The following is a 21,619-nucleotide window of genomic DNA, read 5'->3' as shown; positions in this document are numbered from 1 at the left end:
TCTCAACACCAACTGAAGAATCTTCGATAGGTTTGCCATCATTGTCAGTGATGCACACACGAACGCGTAGGTATGATTTTCCCAAATCCAAGTATTCTTCAGATGTACCTGGTATGCAAAACTCCACAGGACCTCCACTGTCAGTACTGGATATTGGTTGGTAGGTGACATAAGAACTTCTTTCCACACACACATGTTGACACGAGGGTGGGAAAAAAGATCTAACTCTGACATCATATTCTCAGCAAAAGATGTCATCTCGCTTGCGCTTTCAGTATTCGTTTTTTTCTTCTTGCTTTCTTGACCTCTCTGAAATAATCGACTCTGAGCCTTTTCAGCAATGGTTTTCCCAGCTTCTGATGCTCTGTTTATAAAGGCTCGACGTACAGGGACCCCTTCCAATACATCTCCTATCATATGCTGACCGACTTTTAAGGCTTGACGACCGACAAATTGAGCTGCAGGTTTTAAAAGTGGACTTAGAAAGGAGAAGGCACTTCTGAAAATACTACCTAATCCGTACCCATGCTGTATCGAGGGCCCCTTCACTTGTCGGAAGTGTAATTTAACTATTGTCTTGCCGCCACGAAAGTGGAACAACTCGCCGCTGTCAGAACGAATTTCAATGATAATTGACTGATTGTTTTCGTAACGGATAATGATCAGGGTGAGCAAAAACAAAGGAACACTTGGTGCTGCAATGAACAACTCGTAAATGATGCACATGTATCACCAACTATGTTCTTGGATTAAATCAGAATAAACAAAATATGCGGCTATTCGAACCTTTTCATATCAACTGGATATTTCCCTGTGATTGTACCTTTCAGTTTAACACCAATCTGATTAAAAGCCAGTAGAAGGCCTAAACCCGAGGCCTCCTTGGGAAATCAGGTTGTAATCTTTTGGGACTGTCAGAGAAATGGTGTTGTTTGGGTTCTTTTTTCCAGTAATCACAGAACTCACATCAAACACTGCTTGAAGAAGTTCAGAGGGTGATTGTAACTGCCATGGGGAATCTTGTACACTTTGTAAAATCCTTCTTTAGACTTTTATTTCCGGTGATGTTGTTGTCAATAGTGTTGACTCCTCCAACTCCACGTATCATACGAAACTCATCGTAACCGGAATCGATGTTATTAAATTCTCCCGGAAGATGAATTTTGGCAAGAGCAACTTCCCGTTTACCTTTAAGTCTGATCTCGTGTAGTAATTCCACTTGAAATTTCGTTCCGTGTTTGTAGGAAACATTTTCATACTGGCGTTACTGGGAAGGGTTAAGCAAAACATCTTCGCTAACCCAAGAATTATACGATGAGGGATAACCGAGCCACTTAACAAAATACTGAAGCTTTCCTTTCTGTTTGCGGTGTTTAAATACTTGTTCGATTAGATACACATCTTCCGGAAGTTCATTGGGTATATCAGCCTTTTGCAGTTGAGGTTCATAGAAAGTTCCCTCCACTATTTCTCCGTCCCGACTGCGAACTTTATATACTACAGGGTTTCTATTAATAACCTAAGCAATAGTGAACAATTCTCGTGTCTAGTTACCCCAATACCCTTTTCTAAATTTGTGGGTATCATCACTTAAAACCACTCTATCACCAACTTGAAATTTTGGTTTGGTAGGCTCTTCTTAAGTTCAGTACAAATATTTCCAAACACGATCCTCGTTGTGAAAGTCAACTTCCGAAGGAGCCATACCGATAGTGCAGTGTGGCGTGAGGTTACTCTTACTTTTACTTTTACTTTACTTTTTTTTTTACTTTTACTTTTAAAATGGAAGATCTATCATCCATTTGTAGATCTTTGTTTGTTTTCAATGTTCTGATAAATCTTTCTGCAATAGGTGCTTTCATTTCGCTCCTGGTCGTGTAGAAATGAATATTATGGTTCTTAAACAAGGCACGAACTTTCTTGTTGCAAAACTCTTTTCCTTGATCAGTGTTTATGTAACGTAGCACTTCTTTAAAAATAGACTAGAAAGCATTAACAACAGCGTCTGCTGGATTTCTTCTTCAGTGTTCGAACCCAAACAAATCGGGAAAAACAATCAATGCATACAAGAAGGAAACGCACACCCCCATTCTCTTTTGCATGGGATGACATATCTGCCAAATCACATTGAAAAGTGCAGGTACTTTGATTTGATTGCATTTAAACTTTCTTCTAATGGGTTTATGTCTGACATAAGTAGGTTGTGTTGCTAACCAACTTTTCTCGGTTTCATGTGACAAATTTGTATGTTTCTGTAAAGCTTTGATACTTCCAAAACTAACTACTGTATTAGGATTATAGTAATCTGCTAACTTTTCCATTACTATCAACGATTTTTTTTCTTTGCAGGTGAAAATCAAGACCCATCGCAAAAGTGGCAGATACTTGCTTTTATAGCTAATATTATGCTGCTAATATTAGTGTATACGAGAATTGCCATACTCATCTGGGGAGCAGTATCAAAATCACCCAATCGTACATGTCTCATCAAAGAAATGTTACGACAAGAAAAACACCACATGCTATCTGTAAATGATATCTGTAAATTCCTATTTCTGCATATTACATTGTAAATAATATCTGTGGAATAAAATATGTAAACTTAAATGAACAAACAGTGTCGATGATGTGTTATGTATGATTAAGTAAGATCACTTTTGAAATCACGGTGAATTCACACACAATTTATTTATTGATTGATTGATTGAACTTTAAGATCTTAAATTTAGACAAATCAAAATATTCGGATGAATTATGAATAAAATAGGAATTCGAATATGAATATAGAATAAAATATGTATGAGCTATGGAAAAAAAAGTGTGTATTTGAGGGACCCCACCATATAATTAAATTATTCAGAAAAGCCTAAACGTTGCCGCCACTATACTCTAAGAATTCCCATAGTCTTTAGAATATGAATATAGAATAAAATATATATGCGCTATGGGGAAAAAAAGTGTATGTTTGAGGGACACCAGCATATAATTAAATTATTCAGAAAAGCCTATTCACTACCGCCATCACGACTCTACTCTAAGAATTCCCACCCTTTAACAGGAAAGAAATACCCCAAAATATATTGGAAAATTAGTACTGCCATCTATAGACAACTAACACAATACTTAACGACAATGACGGATGTTTGTCACCCTGGGAAAATTCCAAGATATCTTATCTCAAAAACATCGCCCACAATTCCATAGGCAAACCAAAACACCATGTGATATCACAGAGAGATATGTTCCCCAGAAATTTCCAAACACATAACGTCACGATTGGTTATCTCTAAATATCTAGAGATCATATATCTCTAAATATCTAGATATTTAGAGATATATGCAAACCCAACACACCACGTAATGTCCCTGACAAAAGGGAAGCCCTAGCGAAATTCCAAACATTCCAAAATTTATCTTATCACTATCCATCACCCATAATGACATACGCAAACCATTTACTTATCTACAACTCATAACAATACACATCCAAGACACTGACGTCGCTTCTCCCCATTCACCCTACGCCTATTTTGTTCATAGTATCATACCAATCACGACACGAAAATAATATCTTCCTTTTCCATTCAAAACAACAACGTCACTTATTTACAACTAACAATTACGTCACTTATCTTCATCTGAAAACAACATACATACACGTCACAATTCCTTATCTTATCTTGATCTTGTTAGAAGTGTCCCACCAATCACGACACAATTCCTTACCCACTAATATATCTCCGTTTTCCATTCAAAATAACATCGTCACTTATTTACAACTAACAATTACGTCACTTATTTACAACTAACAAATAATGTCACTTATCTTCATCTGAAAACAACACACATACACATCACAATTCCATATCTTATCTTGATCTTGATCTTGTCAGAAGTATCCCACCAATCACGACGCGAATCCATATCCACTAATATATCTCCCTGTTCCATTCAAAACAACAATGTCATTTATTTACAACTAACAAATGACGTCACTTATCTACATCTGATAATAAACATTCACGACACGATTCCTTATCTCCTCTTAATCTTGTTCAAAGTGCCCCACCAATCACGACACGAATCCTTATCGCTACCATCACCCATAATTTCATACGCGAACAAAACAAACAACGTGACGTCACACATACAGATGGTCCCCAGAAAAATTCCAAACATTCCAAACTCATGATGTCACACAAAGAATGATGTCATCAAATGAACAACCAATCACGTCACGATTCCTTATCTTATCTTGATCTTGTCAGAAGTGCCCCTACTACTACTAATCTAAATTAAAAATCTGCTTGCATTACTGTATATGTACTTCCGGTTACATAAAACTATTTCTGAGAAGTTTCTCAAGATTTATCCAAAAATGTATCGATTAACTGCAGTGTGAGTGCAAAAATTTACAACAGCGGCTGCGCAGAATATAGAGCAAACTGTATCTGTTTGGCAGATATTGTATATATATATATATATATTAATTAGCCTCTGCAGTCTCACTCTCTATATGTTTCGTTTTCATAACTTGAGATGGATGCGATATCACACACGTTTTATCAATTGCTTTTTTATTTCTATAAATATGTTTCATTATTGTTTCTGGAAAAATAATTAGATTTTCTTTTACTATATTTACTTTATTTTAGTATGTTATATTTTATTTACGCTTGAACATATAAAAAAAAATTTGACAGTTTATAGCATACACCTCTAAGTTTTTCACATCATAATATTACAATAACTTACATTGTATTGTAAATTATTGTGGTTCAATGAAGTGATTTAGGAATCAATCGACCGTGAGATGCGGTGATTGATTTATTCAATCCAATATCCTTGGAGGGTAATGGATGGCAATACTGTAGCCAATGAAGTTCTAACTGAGGCTCAGCTATTGCTGTTACCCTACTGCCATGATCAGAGCTTTAATTGCTCAATAACACCTTATCCATACACTGTCCTCTACAGATAACGGGGAAGATGAAAAGCATTCTTGCTTCGCCCCATTAAGCCAGTCCTTATAAGGATAAGGATAAATTATTGTAATGTAATATTATATTATGATGCGAAAAACTTAGAGGTGTGTGCTATAAAATTTTTTTTGACAGTTTAAACTGTATATGCGAAACGATTAAGTATGAATCGACTGAGATGCGGTGATTAATACCCTTGTAGGGTAATGGATGTCAATGCTGTAGCCAATGAAGTTCTAACTGAGGCTCGGTTATTGCTGTTACCCTCTTGCCATGATCAGTGCTTTAATAGCACAATAACACCTTATCCCTACACTACAGATAACGGGGAAGATGAAAAGCATTCTTGCTTCGCCCCTTTAAGCCAGTCCTTATAAGGACTGTATATACTTGTCCCCGTGTGGTTGCCGGGATAAGAATAGCGCGGTCGTAAATCCATGCGTGTCGTAAAAGGCGACTAAAATGCACGCAGAGATTCGAGAGTTTGAGTTCGCTCTCTTAAGGTTTTTGCCTTAAGGGAGCAATTTGAGTCTCCGGGGAAAGTGTTTCCCTGCACGGACCAGAGAGGGGCTTTGTCGATGAATGCTTTTCTTCGGAATTTGAGCGGTTCTGCTCGGTGGTGGTGGACGTGGGTGGAAGGCCATCACTGAGTGGAGCCAACGCTGAGATGGACGGTCTTTCTCCCACAATTGAGTGGCCTAGGCATCGTCCGAATTTTTAGAGACGGCTTTACTTAAACATCGCCTACGTAATCTATGCGTGTCGTAAGAGGCGACTAAAAATAGACGCTGAGTTTCGAGAGTTTTGCTCTCTCAGGTTTCTTACGAAATTTCGCTCTCTGGGGGGGGCTTAGATTTCGAGAGGTTTGCCTGGGAGTACATATTGAGTCGCCGGGGAGGGTGTTCTCCGGCATGGCACAGTGAAGGACTTTGTCGGTGGATGCTTTTCCCTGGAATATGTGCGGATCTGCTCGGGGGGGGGGGGGGACCCGTCACTGAGTGGAACCACCAATGCTGAGTTGCACGGTCTTTTGGCCACTCGTAGGGAGTGGTCCGGGGGGGGGGATTATCTTAATTTTTACAGTTGGCTTTACTTAAGTATTCCGACGTAACCTATGCGTGTCGTAAGAGGCGACTAAAATAGACGCTGAGTTTCGAAAGTTTTGTTCTTTCAGGTTTCTTGCGGAATTTTGCTCCCGGTGAGGGTGGGGGGTTGATTTCGAGGGGTTTACACTTGGAGAGCATTTTGAGTCTCTGTGGAGGATGTTCTCCGGCATGGCCCGTGATGGGGCCTTGTCAGCAGATGCTTCTCCCTGGAATATGAGCGGTTCTGCTCGGTGGTGGGGGTGCCGTCATTGAATGGAACCAACGCTGAGTTGGATGGTCTTTCGGCCACTATGGAGTGGTCTAGGGATCATTCTAATTTTTAGCGTTGCCTTTACTTTAATAGTGTCATAAGAGGCGACTAAAATAGACGCTGAGTTTCGAGAGTTTTGCTCTCTCAGGTTTCTCCGGGAATTTTGCTCCGGGTGAGAGGGGGGGGCTTAGATTTTGGGGGATTTGCTCTGAGAGAGCATTTTGAATATCCGGGGAAGGTGTTTTCCGGCGTGGCCAGCGTGGGGCCTTGTCGGTGGATGCCTTTCCCTGGAATATGAGCGGCTCTGCTCGGTGGTAGGGTGAGCCTGTTACTGAGTGGGCCAACGCTGAGTTGGACGATCTCTGGCCACTAACGAGTGAACTAGGGATCGTTCTAATTTTTAAACAGAGCTTTACTTTAAAATAGCTCCACTGCAGCCCATGAATGTGTTACGAGGCGACTAAAATGGGTACGCAAGGATGGTAATGGATGGCAATGCTGTAACCAATGAAGTTCTAACTGAGGCTCGGCTATTGCTGTTACCCTCCTGTCATGATGATCAGGGCTCATAGCTCAATAACACCCTCCTATCCTTCTATTGTCCTCTACAGGTAACGGGGAATATGAAAAGCATTCTTGCTTCGCCCATCTAGCAAAAAAAAAAAAAAAAAAAACTGTATACTTGTGATTTTACGAAGTTTTGGGAAAATAATATAACTGAAGGTAAATATGAATTTGCCGCATCATACAAAAACTAACGAAGTGATGTTTATTATTATGAATAGATGTCAAAATATGAAAATAGAGAATTTCTGGTATGATTCTATCAAATATTTAAAAAAAAGTGTCACGTATCGCACTGTAGTAGTAATTGTTGCTGGTATTTACGGAAATTCTTGTAGACATATTTCTCTGCGTATGCATGTAATAAGAAATCTGGAAAATAATGGTACAATGACAGGCAGTTGTTATATTAGTGGGCATCGCGGTATTTTATTGCTTTATTCGTTGCCAAGGAAACGAAACGAAACCCTACAGATCTCTTTACAATCCCTACCCCCTCTCCCTATTGATTGACGAAGACCACGTTTCTGCCACCTAATCGATTCTTTTGTTTCCAGCTGCGTCGGTGTACGGGTCAAGGAAATCTCAGTGTCGTGAGTCCGTTCACATGTACGACATTGAGAAATCGGCCTATCAGCGACCAACGAGTCGAGCAGAACCGGCTTACTATCCTTCGCCTTATGCCACAACCCACATCTCCGAGTCCTCGTCTCGGAAGTGTTTGGAAGACACTGTAAGAGACGTAAGTGTGATTAAACCAAATACTTTTATGTAACATTTTACGATTTTCTAAGTCTTATTATACACTGGAGCTGCAGTTCTCATCTTGTGGTCCAATATCCGAGTAGGTCTCAGAAAGTATCCTTAAGGGTTCTACAGTCATATCTAAAGGTTTCAAATATATATAAATAAATTTTTTATATAAATTTATAGGACATTTTGTAAAACTGAATATACATAACTACACTTCTGAAAATAAGGTCCACCAAAGAATAATACTCTGATGCGGATTTGTGTGGTTTGTATAGAATATAATTACAGCAGTTTTATTGTATGGTAAAAAGAGCTTAAAGTTACATTGATCTACGTAAGTTATATATCAGGTAATACGATCACTATGTAATTAAACAAAATTACTTCATTAAAAGTATCAAATAAGAAGAATTACCCTGAGAGGTGTCAGATGACGTCAACTAAATTAAGTCCCCATTGAGGACGCTTGAAAAATTGCAAATTGCAAATCAGGATATTATGATATTAATACAGAAGTTACTTATTTTTTTTTGGGGGGGGGAGTTCACAGACGAAAGGTTGTAAACTGTGAGTGTAAATTATTATTATTATTATTATCGTTGGTGGGGGCTAAGGTAAATAATCCACGAATTCTGCTGTAAAAACCAAATACGGATTTTTTTTTTTTTTCAAAAGCCACTTCAGGCGTACAATAAGCAGGACGTTGATCTTATGGTAAGCAAGGAAAATGGTTTACCACTTTCAGAAAAATCTATGCGACAGTGGAATTCGCGTCCACGATTTGCTGCTGGTTGGAGAGTTGAAACTGAATCAGTCAAAAAGCACAATTGTTCTTGGAATTCATCATTTGACACATTATTTGTTGTTTTCCTATCACCCAACAGTTTGCTAATCAATGTACCGGAATGATTTTTAAAACAAATCTAAATAGCATTGCCTATTGACTGAAACATGCGTAGGAAAATAATCAGGCATTGCTTATTTCTTTCCAGAAATATGTATATTCATATATGGATTAGTTTAAAATGCTGTTTTAGCCTTCGTATCAGGTTTTTACTCTTTTACTTTTATCAATGAAATAGTTAAATGGCGTATTGGGTATAATAAAATAGGGTGTTTACCTGCCATTATATACAGGGTGTTCGGGATAAATTTGACAGTTTCGTAAGGAAAAAGAAAATCTTCTTTGTATCTATTAAATTTAATGAATTGACAAAAAAACATTACAGGCAGAGTTAATTACAATACTATCAACAAGATTTACTCAAAATAACCACCATTAGCATCGATCACAGCTTCAATTCTGCTTCGGAACCTCGAACAAGCTGATGCTACAGTCTCCCTGGGAAGGGCCGCAAAAACTGTTTTAATTTTATCCATTAACTGGGCTTTTGTATTACTGGAAGTGCGATTGGTGTCTTTTTCAACTGCGCCCCATACAAAATAATCCATGGGGTTAAGGTCTGGGGAGTTTGGAGGCCAAACATTTGGACTGGTGAAGTCGTAGAAATTTTCAGACAACCATTTTTGACTTTTCCCAGAGGTGTGGCAAGGGGCCGAATCCTGCTGCCATACATACGGCCTACCATTGGCTACCCTTGTTATCCGGGGCTTGACTACAGTTAGCAACTCCACGAACAAAGCCCGAATTCCAATGCCAGGGTTCTTCAACACCTGTTCCTGCAGATTTGCGAGGAATTCTGCTGTACGAACGCAATCAGATCGTCTGCTAGGGATCTTTCTTCTTGCTACATCCTCGTAGTCACCATTGCAAGTCTCTAGTTCATGCCTGATTGTTTTTACTGTATTCAGGGAGCATTGGGCAGCAGTCGTAATATCCTTATTTTGATGGCGGGCACGAATCATCATGATACAAGTTATTCTCTTCCATGATTCAGGTGGGTTCCAGCTATCCATCCTTTCTGACATCTTGTATATGAATGAAGAAGGGTCCAAACTTTTAAATGAAGAGAAGTGTGTGTTAATACATGTAACTTACGGAAAAATATAATTAATTATAAATATGTCAAATTTATCCCGAACACCCTGTATATATATAATATTTTTCTTTAATTTATTATTAATATTTAATATATTAATATTTAAATTTTTATAGTTTTATTTGTTTTTATCCCTGGTCTGGCAAACACGATCTAGAGACCAAACCCAAACATGAAACTTTTTCAAGACACTTCAGGCCTCCATTAAGTGGGACGGTGGTCTCATCTCACACCACGAGATGAAATTCATCTCCTGCAAACATCCGTGCCGGTGGTGGGAATCGAACCCGCAGCTTGGAGTGCAGATACCCTTTACTCGGCCAACCTTCAATTTGCGAGAAAGTTTGCACACAAGCACCTACTGACGCCATTATATCACTCTTCGATTAACAATTGCCTCTTTGAGGCCAAAGTCTTCTCACAAACAACACTTTTTCTTCTTCCTTTTTCCCCTCTTATCTTGCGGTGTCGAGGATTTTTCTATTCATTTAACCGCAACCGTACACAAGGATAAAGTGGTTAGCCGTATACCTCACAAACAACACTTATATATTAAAAGTCGTGGTTGTTTCCCATTTTTATAACCGTATGTTGCATATACGCTTTATTCAGACTGTGTCTAATTATAAAGACCCTTTGTCGCAAATATTTTACAGACCTTTTTTTAGGAACTTTATTTGGCTGATAAGAAGAACAATTTCATTCTAGTTTGGAAGCATGAGCCCGTGATCATCGTAATATATCATGTATCTGAAAATCATCGCGATAATCAACAGTATATTAAGATCTGATGTGGTGTCCTGGAGATGTTTAGGAGAGGAAAGAACGGGCTCTATCTTCTAGTAATAAAATAATGCCTTCATTTACTGAAAAGGCTAGATTATTAGTGTTGTATTTTATGTGTTGACTAACGAAATGGAAATTATTCAGTGTTATGCAAGAGAATGAGTAGGAAATTGCAGGGATTACACAGTGATGAGGTAAACAAATAGATGGACGAAACCGTTTCTAGCGGTGTTTGGCGTGCCTAAAAATATACTAACGGAACTAAACTTTGCTACCGGAGATTGCTAGTTAAATGTTTTCGCTTTAAGCTGTTATTAATGCTTATCATTTAAAATACAACAGTGAGTTTCATTTAAAACGAGGATCCTTGGATTACTGGTTTATGAACTGTTGCGATAGTGTAAATATAAATACAAGTCCATATATATATATATATATATATATATATACCTATTTTACTCTGGCGCGCACACACATGTGTGTGTGTGTGTGTGTGTGTGTGTGTGTGTGTGTGTGTGTGTGTGTGTGTGTGTGTGTGTGTGTGTGTGTGTGTGTGTGTGTTTAATGTCATGTTAGTGTAGAATCTGATATTTTATTTCCTGAAAACTTAAGCGGAATTTGATCCTACTAAAATGCTATGCCTTCCCGAGCACTGTGAACGAGAATACCAAAGAAACACGCCTGAGAGAGAGAGAGAGAGAGAGATGAAAAATAAACTTTTCTAGTACCGTGTCTTTATACAGACACTCTTCCAGATCATTTCTCCAGAGGGATGGAACAAGACTGACATGAGACAGATGGCTTCTGCAATAATGGATCTAGCTAAATCAGTTTCCTCTTTAACAATAAAATCTCTGGACTGCATAGCGGTGCTGGCAGGTTTAATGCATCATGCGCACATAATGGAGTTTTGTAACAATTTTTCGTAAATCTGACATTACTCCCCCCTCTCTCTCTCTCTCTCTCTCTCTCCGGTTTGCTCATCTAAGCGTTCTCTCTCTCTCTCTGCAGGGACACACACACAAAGATGTCGTTGTGTGGAATTGCAACATCAGCCTCTTTCATCTTAAAACATCAACGAGCTGGATGGGTTAGCGGTTCGCACCGACGTCTAGCAGTAAAAGCAGTAAAGAGGTGAACTGTCTCATTACTTGGGGGGGGGGGGGAGATACATTGAAGAGAACCTACTAGTGCTAGATGAAGTCTAGATGGGTGCAGTTAAATTCGTTACTATTGTGAGCTGTCGTAGACTGAGAATTTACAGTAAACATTCAGGAAAGTTTGCTGATGCGCTGGTGAAAATAGCGACATTCGATATTTTACTGTTTTCATGCAAACTATCCCTAATACCTATAGACCTATACCGCTGACTAGTTTTTTATTTATTTTTCCTTTTTTTTTTTTTTTTTTGCTTTTAATATGTGCCACATTCATCTTACTTTTTCAGAGTTACGATCAACGAGATCACCGTTGCCAAGGAAACGAAAAATGTGCAACAGTCATCATATCATTATTGGTTTTGGCAGCAGTAGACTTTTATTGCGGCTATTTATACTGGTACTGCAGTGACATGTTTTTGTGTTTGTTTTTTCTATTTGTTATGTTGGATATTATCGACGCAGATTAATTAGAAATCCGAATTTTCCTACTGTACCTAATCTAATTAGTTAAGAATGATCTAGGATATTCATATATGACAGTCTTTCTTCACTATACTTCATCAAATTGATTGCCAGTAGTATTCGTAAAAGAATCATGTGACAGAGAGTGACAGTGTGCATAGATGGAATGTTTAGAACATTTATACACACAACAAAAACTATCCAGTTTAACTCTGATGAAACAATTCATACTGTATTTTTCCTGGTTATATGGTGGCGTTAAGCTTTTAGGACAAAACCTAGAACCTAAGACAAAAACAATTCAGAATGTTATAATGTATTTATTTATTATTATTATTATTATTATAAACTGACGTTTCCTTTCATTTTGTCACCCCCAATACCGGTGAAAACGCCTGTTATCTACGTTGGCCTGTTAACCGAGTGATTAGCATATCTGCTCTTCAACCAACAGGCTGCGGGTTCGATTTTCGCCATGGACATAGATGTCTGTGATTATATAGGTGGGAGAGTTCATAACCAAGCGTATGACCTCTCACCTTCAGATAATACCGGAAGCCTGAAATGGCTTGAAATAAGTTTCACGTTTGGTCCATAAAGCAGGGTTTATGGACTAGGTAAAAAATAGATTGAAAATAGCGAAAAATAATCTTTAATGAGCACCGTGGGTAGATCATGTACTATAGGTATACAACGTTTTGTGGGTGGAAGTCATATACAAAAATCTACTTCGAACACCCTGCTTATTTACGCATTCACTGAAGGGGCAGATTTATTTTCAAAAACAGAATGTTCAGGGTGGTTTTCTTTTGTATTAGCCATGCTTGTGTTACGTCCGGTCAAGTGATTATTTTTTCTTCTTCACTTGGAAACCGACAAACTAGCTGTATAACCCAACTCGAACTGGCAAGTATAGTACACCGATGTCTTAGTTGCTTCTCATTAATTCTAGACAATCTAACGAAAGTCGACTTAATAATCATTGTGTTTGGATGTAGTTGTGGGGAGGAAGTCATCTGTTATAATTTGGCTAATTCAGAAGTTGTCAAATGTGGCTTTTGACTTTATTTATTGTTAAAAATCATCACATAAATATATGTTAAGCCCGGTTCTGATTGGATATTTTCAGTATAAGACAAGCACATTCGTTAGTCTACAATGAACAAGCTGACACCATGAAGTTATTTATGATATATCATCAACCAGCTTTAATATTACAGTGAAATTATTATTACACCTGACTGTTTTTGTTCAACATACCTGTACATATTTCCCTAACTATTCTTTATTCGAGGCCAACTGGCTCATGTCGCAGCAAAAAAAAAAAAAAAAAAATCTTAGAAATGCTCTAAAAACAAATTAAGCCTAAATTGTTTCCAACTAGCAGGTGACTTCCTAGGCTAAACAATCCAAATAATAAGTAACACCAGCTATAAAAGGAATCCATTCTTCCTACATGATCCAAGTGAAGGTTACTGCTTTGTTTTTGGATTGGGTTTAAGAGAGAGCGCATTACTTCCCTCCCCCCATAAAAAAAGAAATGCCCCTGTCCTTGTTTCAATCTCAGAGTTTCAAATTCAATATTTAAAGCATGTAGGTAACCTGCAACCCATGCTCGTAAATATACTACAATATTTTTTTTTTTAAATTACAATTTTAATGTCGATGATAGTGTCTTATTTTAAAAGCTACATAAATCGATTCATCATGTGGTAAATACAATCAATAATGAAAAATGTATGTTAAAATGTGCAATATTAATATAATATTTAATATGTAATAACACAATAATTCTATTCTCTAAAATATTTAAATATAGGATATTATGAATCCAATCATATTTTATAGCCAAATAAATGTAGGCAAACATAGCCAAACATAAAGGGGTCGTGGGAGCTAGTGTCCTTTAAGTTGTGAAAACCGAGGCAATTCCAATGCCGAGGTTTATATTCTCATAAACTCTAGTAAATTTTCGAGTAAATTTAAGTTTCTCTCTACATATTTGGCTAAGCCAGTCGATAATATTCTCTGTTTAAATATCTTGTCTATACCAAATTGAAGCCTTTCGGCTCTATCCTTTAGTAATCTATTATCTAAAATCATTTACAATTAAAAAAAATTAAATGCATCATGTTTTCACCATATTCAACAAATATAAAAACAAATTAATGTTAATATAAATTTACTTTCGATGTATTGACATATATTTGAATAAAATGTATATACTAATAATTATTATTTTCGTGTTCATTCTGTTATAAAATAATTAACTAGCAAACAAAACATATTTTAAAAAAATTGCTCACTATCCAAAAGGTTTGTGTGCACATGCTTTACATTAACAATATGTAAGATATTTATACGATTTTGAGGGAAGCAAATCTTACAATCAGATTAGCATCCTATTGCTGTCGCGATTTTAGAAAGAGCTTCTGATCCTTCCTGAAGTTCTCATCATATGATCTTTCTGATAGTACATTACGTGTGATGGTGGATGAGCTTAATCTTGAAACTTTGTAATAATCATGGCCTTCCGCAAGGTTCTGTTCTTTTACTCTCTCTTCTTTCTTTATATATCAACGATCATCTCAAGTTTCAGATTCTTTTCAAGTGAGGTGTAAATGGAAGAGTTTCTCTCTTTCTCTCAAACATAGCTTTTACCATTGAAATGCTCCGAAACATCTTTTCACTTTTAAACAGGTGATGCAACTGTTGTTTGTAATAAACAACCGAAGCAGCTAAGGTTATGAAACAAGTGTATTATATTTGTTCTTATAGCTGATTTTCCTGTTTTGAGGGAGTGAAAAAAATTCCTTCCAGAATTTGTTCTCCTCGACGATTAGTTCATATAAAAAAGAATCTCAGAAATGTTCATTGTGCCTTACGCGATTCAATTAATGCCCTACAACAATTAGTGCCCTACATCTTTTCAATTAAAGTGCATCGTCTATACCGTTTGTGTTACAAAATTCCATACAGAAGACGCGTATAATTCAAAATTTGGTGGTCAACTCTATTCAAAACAGTTCTGAATGTTCTCCGTTTTCAAAGAGCTTATATTTGCAGTTTGATGTATTTGGATTGTTTCAAATGAAGACATTTCTTCTATTTTATCTGTTCTTACTGCATAAGGAGCAAATTCACAGCAATAAATTCCTGCTGCATGAAAATACATTTATCATTCCATAATTCTTTTTTTTTTACTTTTTTCTTCCAGAGTATGTTTCGAATGCATATCTGCTTTTAACCAAATCATACTTTTCGCTGAATATCAAAACTCATTATAGAGGAGAGGTACGTTGGTGAATTATTCAAGACTATCAAAAAATAGTTTTGAATACAAGACTATTTCTTGATAGTCTTGAATAATTCGCCTCATTAATTTTTTTTTTCTTCTTTGGCAGATGCAAGAGGAGCCTCAGTATGCCACTGTGAAAAGAACACCTAGACCACCCAAGTCCGATATTCACATATACCATTATCCAGGTATGCATTATTTCTTACCGCGCGCGAGTATGTGTGTATTGCAGTAGATTTTACACATAGCTAGCATTCCTAACGAGCATGATACGAGATGTGTATGCTAATTAAATGCAAACATTCTTCTGCAGCCAGAATTTAAAACGGAGTGTCGTACAATAAAGGAATACTTTTCCGTGCCTAAAGAATTGGCTGTTTTCATACTGGTGTTGCACTGTTAAAATAATTGCCTTTCACACAACATACGTTTCCATTAAAGAAAGGTTACAGATGCAGAACATGTCGCGGATATTTGGTACCAACATAAGTAAATAAGCTGACGCGCGCTCACGTCTCTTCTAAGAACTCGTTACAATCTGTCTTAATAAGAAGGTATTTTAAGACCGGAAAAAAGAAGTCCGTATTTATCAAAGAATCCTACTAGGAAGCGTGTGTGTGTGTGTGTGTGTGTGTGTGTGTGTGTGTGTGTGTGTGTGTGTGTGTGTGTGTGTGTGTGTGTGTGTGTGTGTGTGTGTGTGTGTGTACACATAAGCAGTTTTTGGGACTGACTCTGATTGGATGACAGAGCATGGACCGTGAAAAGACAGTAAGTCATGCACAGACTCTAGTTAGTGAAGCCATTGGAGTATGCTTCGAGCTGCTACCGAAGCGATGAATTCGGGAGAATGAAGACAAATTAAAACAGGACAAAGATATTACTTTTTTGCGAACTACACCCGAATCAAAAGACTTTAAAGAATAAATAAGTTTTGAAGGAACTCAAGAGACTATTGGGGCCTTTTTGCTTTCGTTATTTCTTTCTTATCGTGTCCCCTCATTTCTCCTTCGTAAAATAGACAGATTGGTCGAAGAGCAAGCATATTAAAATGCCGTAATATCCCCATCTCGTGATATTCTTTGCCCAAAACAATGTTTAATTACCCAACAATTATCTCTCTCTCTCTCTCTCTCTCTCTCTCTCTCTCTCTCTCTCTCTCTGTGTGTGTGTGTTTCTTTTATAATTTTTTTCTTTGTCCCTACTACTTGCTTTTTTTCCGTTTCTTGTTGTCTTTCTAGTTTTCCTAACTCTCCAAAAATATTCAAACGGCCTAAATATACATCATACACCGTGCTTATAACCTCAGTTACCGTTGTATAGTTTTAACTAATCAACCACGTCTCTGTTTCTCTCTCTCTATGAATTAATTTCTTTCCCCCTCTCTATCTGAATTATTTCTTCCCCCTCTCTCTCTCTCGCTCTGATTTTTTTTTATTTCTCTTCCTCTCTCTCTCTCTGTATTTTTTTCTTTTCCTCTTTCTCCCCCTCTCTTTCTCTCCGAATTTCTTTATTTCTTTTCCTCATTCTCTCTCTCTGAATTTCTTTATTTCTTTTCCTCTCTCTCTGAATGTTTTTATTTCTTTTCCTCTTTCTCTCCCCCCTTCTCTCTCTCTCTCCCCTCTCTCTAATTTTTATTTCTTTACCTCCTCTCTCTCTCTCTCTCTGAATGTTTTTTCTTCTCGCGCTCTTCCCTCCCCCACCCTCATCAATTTTTTTCTTTCTTTTGAATGATCAAAACATATACTATCATACAACATCCGGAACCAAGTGAGAAATACAAGTCGAAGTGTTGTTGTACACCTAATGAGAATACAGACAGTTCCGTGTTTCTTAGCGGAGTTGTTTGTTTGTTTTTTCATTACAACCTTTCAGAATCCAGGGAAAATATATCCAAAAGGGCTACAGCTTACAAATAAACTTCTGCTACTGCCGTAGTCCTTTCTGTTTACATTTGTTATTCTGTCACTCACGTAGCGCGTGCTCTTCGGTTACGAGTGTCTGTTTCCTGTAGTGTCCACGTCGTTTAATGAATCTCGAAGCGAGCTCCACAATGCCCGATACGTGCTGTAGTTATTATCGCATTCGCCAACCTCATCCATCACTTCAGCAGCACCTTCATTCTCCCTCTCTCTCTCTCTCTCTCTCTCTCTCTCTCCATATGCAGTAGAAGAACACTAAGATTTCGATACCATGAATATAAATTAAAGGGTAGCGGAAACGGCGCAAGCGCCGAAGAGTATCTATTGCCAACGTGCTTTTCTAAATAAATTCGGCCCACGGAACTGTCGTCTGAGCATGGAGGACAAAGGAAACTTTTCTTGACTTTTTCTTATGATAGATCTTATGGTGCGAAAGAGTGCTTTGAATACTTAACATGCTTCATCTAGTTTATTATAACTGGTTATTATTAACGATAAAAGTCGGAGGGTTGATTAATAACATCAAGGAATTCTAACCTTGAAATTCAATTAAAATGTGCAAACGACGTTCAGTTTTACTTTAAATTATACTCAAAAGGGATTACTTATAAGGGATGATATTCATGGGGTGGGGTGATTTATGTTTACAAAGCCTGAATTACAGTTATCTACAATGGTATGAAAAAATGGGAGAACTGGGGATCATGTGACCTCTAAACATCACGAAGAGGAAATCCATTAATGAAGCATGAGCTGCACTGAAAAGAACAGAAGATTCCAATTACCTATATGTGGCTCCTCGCCTCTGGATTTTCTCACTGCAGGTACCTAAGGCATCCATCGTTAGTATACTTGTAATTCCAATCAGGCAACTCTAATTCACAGGTGGTGTATTTGTACGGAATAACGACGCTACCACCCATCGAAATGGTTCTGGATAGCACCCTCCGCTCAACGATTGTTCCTAATGAACATATTCATCCTCTGCATAGACAGTTGTCTCTCTTGCATAAAACAACGAGCATTCACCGAAATCTGTCGCCTGAAAGATACCTTCGTGATCTGGATTATACATTCAAGAAGAAATATGACCTTTTCTACTATGATATGCCTTTGTAGGAGCAGGTCTCAAGGCTTTGAGGCAGTTCATTATGTTACTCATCATTTTTCCATTTCTGTAGGTGTGTGTGTGCGCGCGTCACTCACACTGTGTTGCAGAAATTATGCGCACATCGCTATTTCTTCTAGCGCCTGGTGTACTGGTGACAAACTACATAGCACAAAATATAGCATAAAGGCATAAGAATGCATGTTAAGGTACTGAACATCTATATAAAACTGGGATTAGGATGCGATTTGAGTTTTCTTTGCATCTGTTAAGATTTTTAGTGTAATTTGGTACATTCGAACTATATACGAGTACATAAGGTTTGTGAAACACACGGGTGTCCGACTGTGCCCCAGTGAATATAGACTTATCTAAATTTCAATAAATAGTTTAAATTTAGCAGTCCAAAATAGTTTAATGTGCATATCTTACTAAAAGTTACCCAAAACAACTGAATGCAGTCATATCCAATTGTCTAGGAAATACACAGTGTACCCATTAAGTAATGTGACAACAATTATTATATCTAAACAAAAAACCATATTTGGTATTGTCAATTACACAGATTCAAAATAATCTCCCTCCAATTCCACACAACATTTACATCTGTCGTACAGGTGTTCGAAGGCATGGCGGAAGTCCTGAACGGGTGCTCTTTCAGAGTCTGGGTCATATCTCATTGGATGTCGGTGAGGCGCTCCCCCTTGCAAGGCACATTCCATCTTTGGGAAGAGGAAAAAGTCTGCGGGAGCCAAAGGTGGCGAATGGGTGTGTGTGTGGGGGGGAGGATTTCGATCACACAGATCGACTTCAAAGCCTGAAACTGTTTCACAGGCAGCCCATAGTGCGCGGGTGCGATGTCGTGCAACAGAAACCAACTATTGTTATGGAACAGTTCTTTCCTGACACGTTGCATTACTCCTAAATATTACTGACCATTCAGTGTAGTACCGTCAGAAGCAAATTCCAGCAGCGTCGAAAAAAAAAAAAAAAAACAGTGACCATTGTGTTGACACGTGATTTTTGTATTTTACTTTCTTCTGCCGGGAAAAAGATGTTCCACGCCATTCCATGCTCTGGCGTTTCTAGATCAAACTGAAAACACCAACTTTCATCGCGGTGAAAATTCTTTGCAATACATCACTATCTTGATCAACTGCACAGATGAAATTTTGACAACATACAACCCAGTGCTTTCTTCGTTCGTGCGTCAATGTGTGCGGCACAATCCTTGAACAAATCTTCTTGTACAAATCTCTTTGTAAGATTAATCTGGCCGTCCTTACCGACACCAAACTGCACAGCGAGCAGCCGAGTGGCTATTCGTCTGACATGGGCAACAATTTTCCCTAGCTTTCACCACATTTTCATTTGTCAGTGCAGAAACTGGCCATCCACAACATAGTTCACCCTCCAGGGACTTCCTCCCCTCTTTAAACTGAAAACCAGCCGAATAGCTGTGCACGGTTCAGACAGTCATCGCCGTCAACTTTTTTTAGGTCTTGGTACACTTCTTCTGTAGCAGGTTTTCCTAATTTACGGTAAATTTTTATCACAGCTTCGATGCAACTTCTGACACGCTCCACTCACATACTCTTACTTCGACGGTTGCTACACGAAAACTGCTGCGTCACCCGACTCCAAAGTTGCATCTACGATTACAACACACTCTAGCGGTCAAAACTATAAACACGTTTATTACTTTTATTCAAAGGGCTGTCCAGTAAAAAATTAATCTGATTACTTAACGGGCACACTTTGTATATAAGAAGGAAGGCTGTTCCAGCGGACAGCAGTAGAAACAATGAATAAACAGAGAGAAAGAATAATTTATTGTGTGAGTTTGGAGATGAACTGTGAGCGGGGGTAGAGTTGGATTAGTTAAATGAATTAGTTGATGTTGAATAGTTACTACAAGCGTTTTATAAAAAAAGTTAGAATTGAGTAGAGGAATTATTGAAGTAATTTCTGATGAATGGTTAGCATGGAAATATCTGCTGAAAATGTAAGTAGTAGAAACTGAACATCTGTGTGAAAGAGAATAGAGTAAATAGTTGAGAGATCGTTAATCAACTTAAATGCTTTCATAATAGTAATAATAATAATTATTATTATTAGACACCTCCAGGGAGTCCAAAGACTCATCGAGGGAGGGCACCTGCTCTACAACTCTGTCTCCGCCACTCAATCCACCAACTGACCGCAATTACACCAACGCCATCTACCGTCGACCACCACCACTAGTATTTCCAAAGACAATCACAAACACCCATGCACACAGCGGGATTCGAACCCGTAGCCTTTTGTATAGAGAGCGGATACGCTAACCACTCGGTTAGCGTATTTAAAAATAAAGCTATGTTTTGTTTAATCACTGTAAATGTAGGTTCTATGACTTTTAGTGGAATTCCAAATCTTTAACCGCTAAATTTTAAACAGCAACTATCTAGATGTAACACTAATTGAAAAAACAGCAAGTTTTCTTTGACACAAACAAAACATTCCATGACAAACGTGTACAGCAGTTTTAAAGACATTTCCCAGTAGAAAAACAAAAGCTAGCAAATGATATTTAGCTATCAAGAACAACAGAACAACAACAAAAACATTCAATTAACTTAGATTAGTGTTTTAACAACTTGCAGATGTTATAACGATCAAAAATCAACACGAACAATTAAAAAGAGATGAATCAGACACCACACAATTCGATAAAAACTGATAAAAACACCACCAAAATAAAGAGATGTGTAACAATAATTGTAATAAATCAGATATGTGTAAGTCTCATGAAACAGGGCAAATGGGAGATTTCTAACTCTGCTAATTGGATGAGCTATTAGTAAACTGATTACGGTAATTGGAAGTAATCGAGTGAGTTTCCGTGCAAATGGCCACATCTCCTGGTTAACTGTCAAATAATACTCGGCAGTAAAAAAAAAAAGAAAACGTCCATTTATGTAACTGAGACTCTGCAATACCTCATTAAGATGAGGACCAAGATTTTGCCGATATACGCTTAATTCCCACATAGATTCAATCAATAAAGGGGAAAGTGGAAAGCGAGTTTTTGGCCACGTTTTAAATGAGTGGAATGCAAGTAACGGTGTTAAAGAGGTAAATGGATTTAGAGGGACAAGGACAGAATTGTTTTATGAATACGTTCTTTGTTAAATTTCATTATCTGATGCTTGAACGTAACTTAATAATGATCATGCGTGCGTCTTGTTT

General features: G+C 37.7%; 1 protein-coding gene across 1 annotated transcript in view; it reads left to right on the top strand.

Annotated features, from left to right (window-relative positions):
• LOC150098552 (cell adhesion molecule Dscam1-like) overlaps window positions 1-21,619 on the top strand; it is a 329,931-nt gene that overhangs the window by 295,098 nt on the left and 13,214 nt on the right. The window contains 2 exon segments of the mRNA XM_090405263.1: window positions 7,460-7,644; window positions 15,468-15,549. Of these exon segments, the coding sequence (XP_090261389.1) occupies window positions 7,460-7,644; window positions 15,468-15,549 (267 nt within the window).

Source organism: Typopeltis vanoorti, chromosome 15, assembly GCF_054136105.1.
Source record: "Typopeltis vanoorti isolate ZY-2024b chromosome 15, IOZ_Tvanoo_1.0, whole genome shotgun sequence".
Classification (NCBI taxonomy): Eukaryota; Metazoa; Arthropoda; class Arachnida; order Uropygi; family Thelyphonidae; genus Typopeltis; species Typopeltis vanoorti.
Note: the sequence above shows the minus strand (reverse complement) of the source record. Positions and strands in the feature narration are given on the sequence as shown.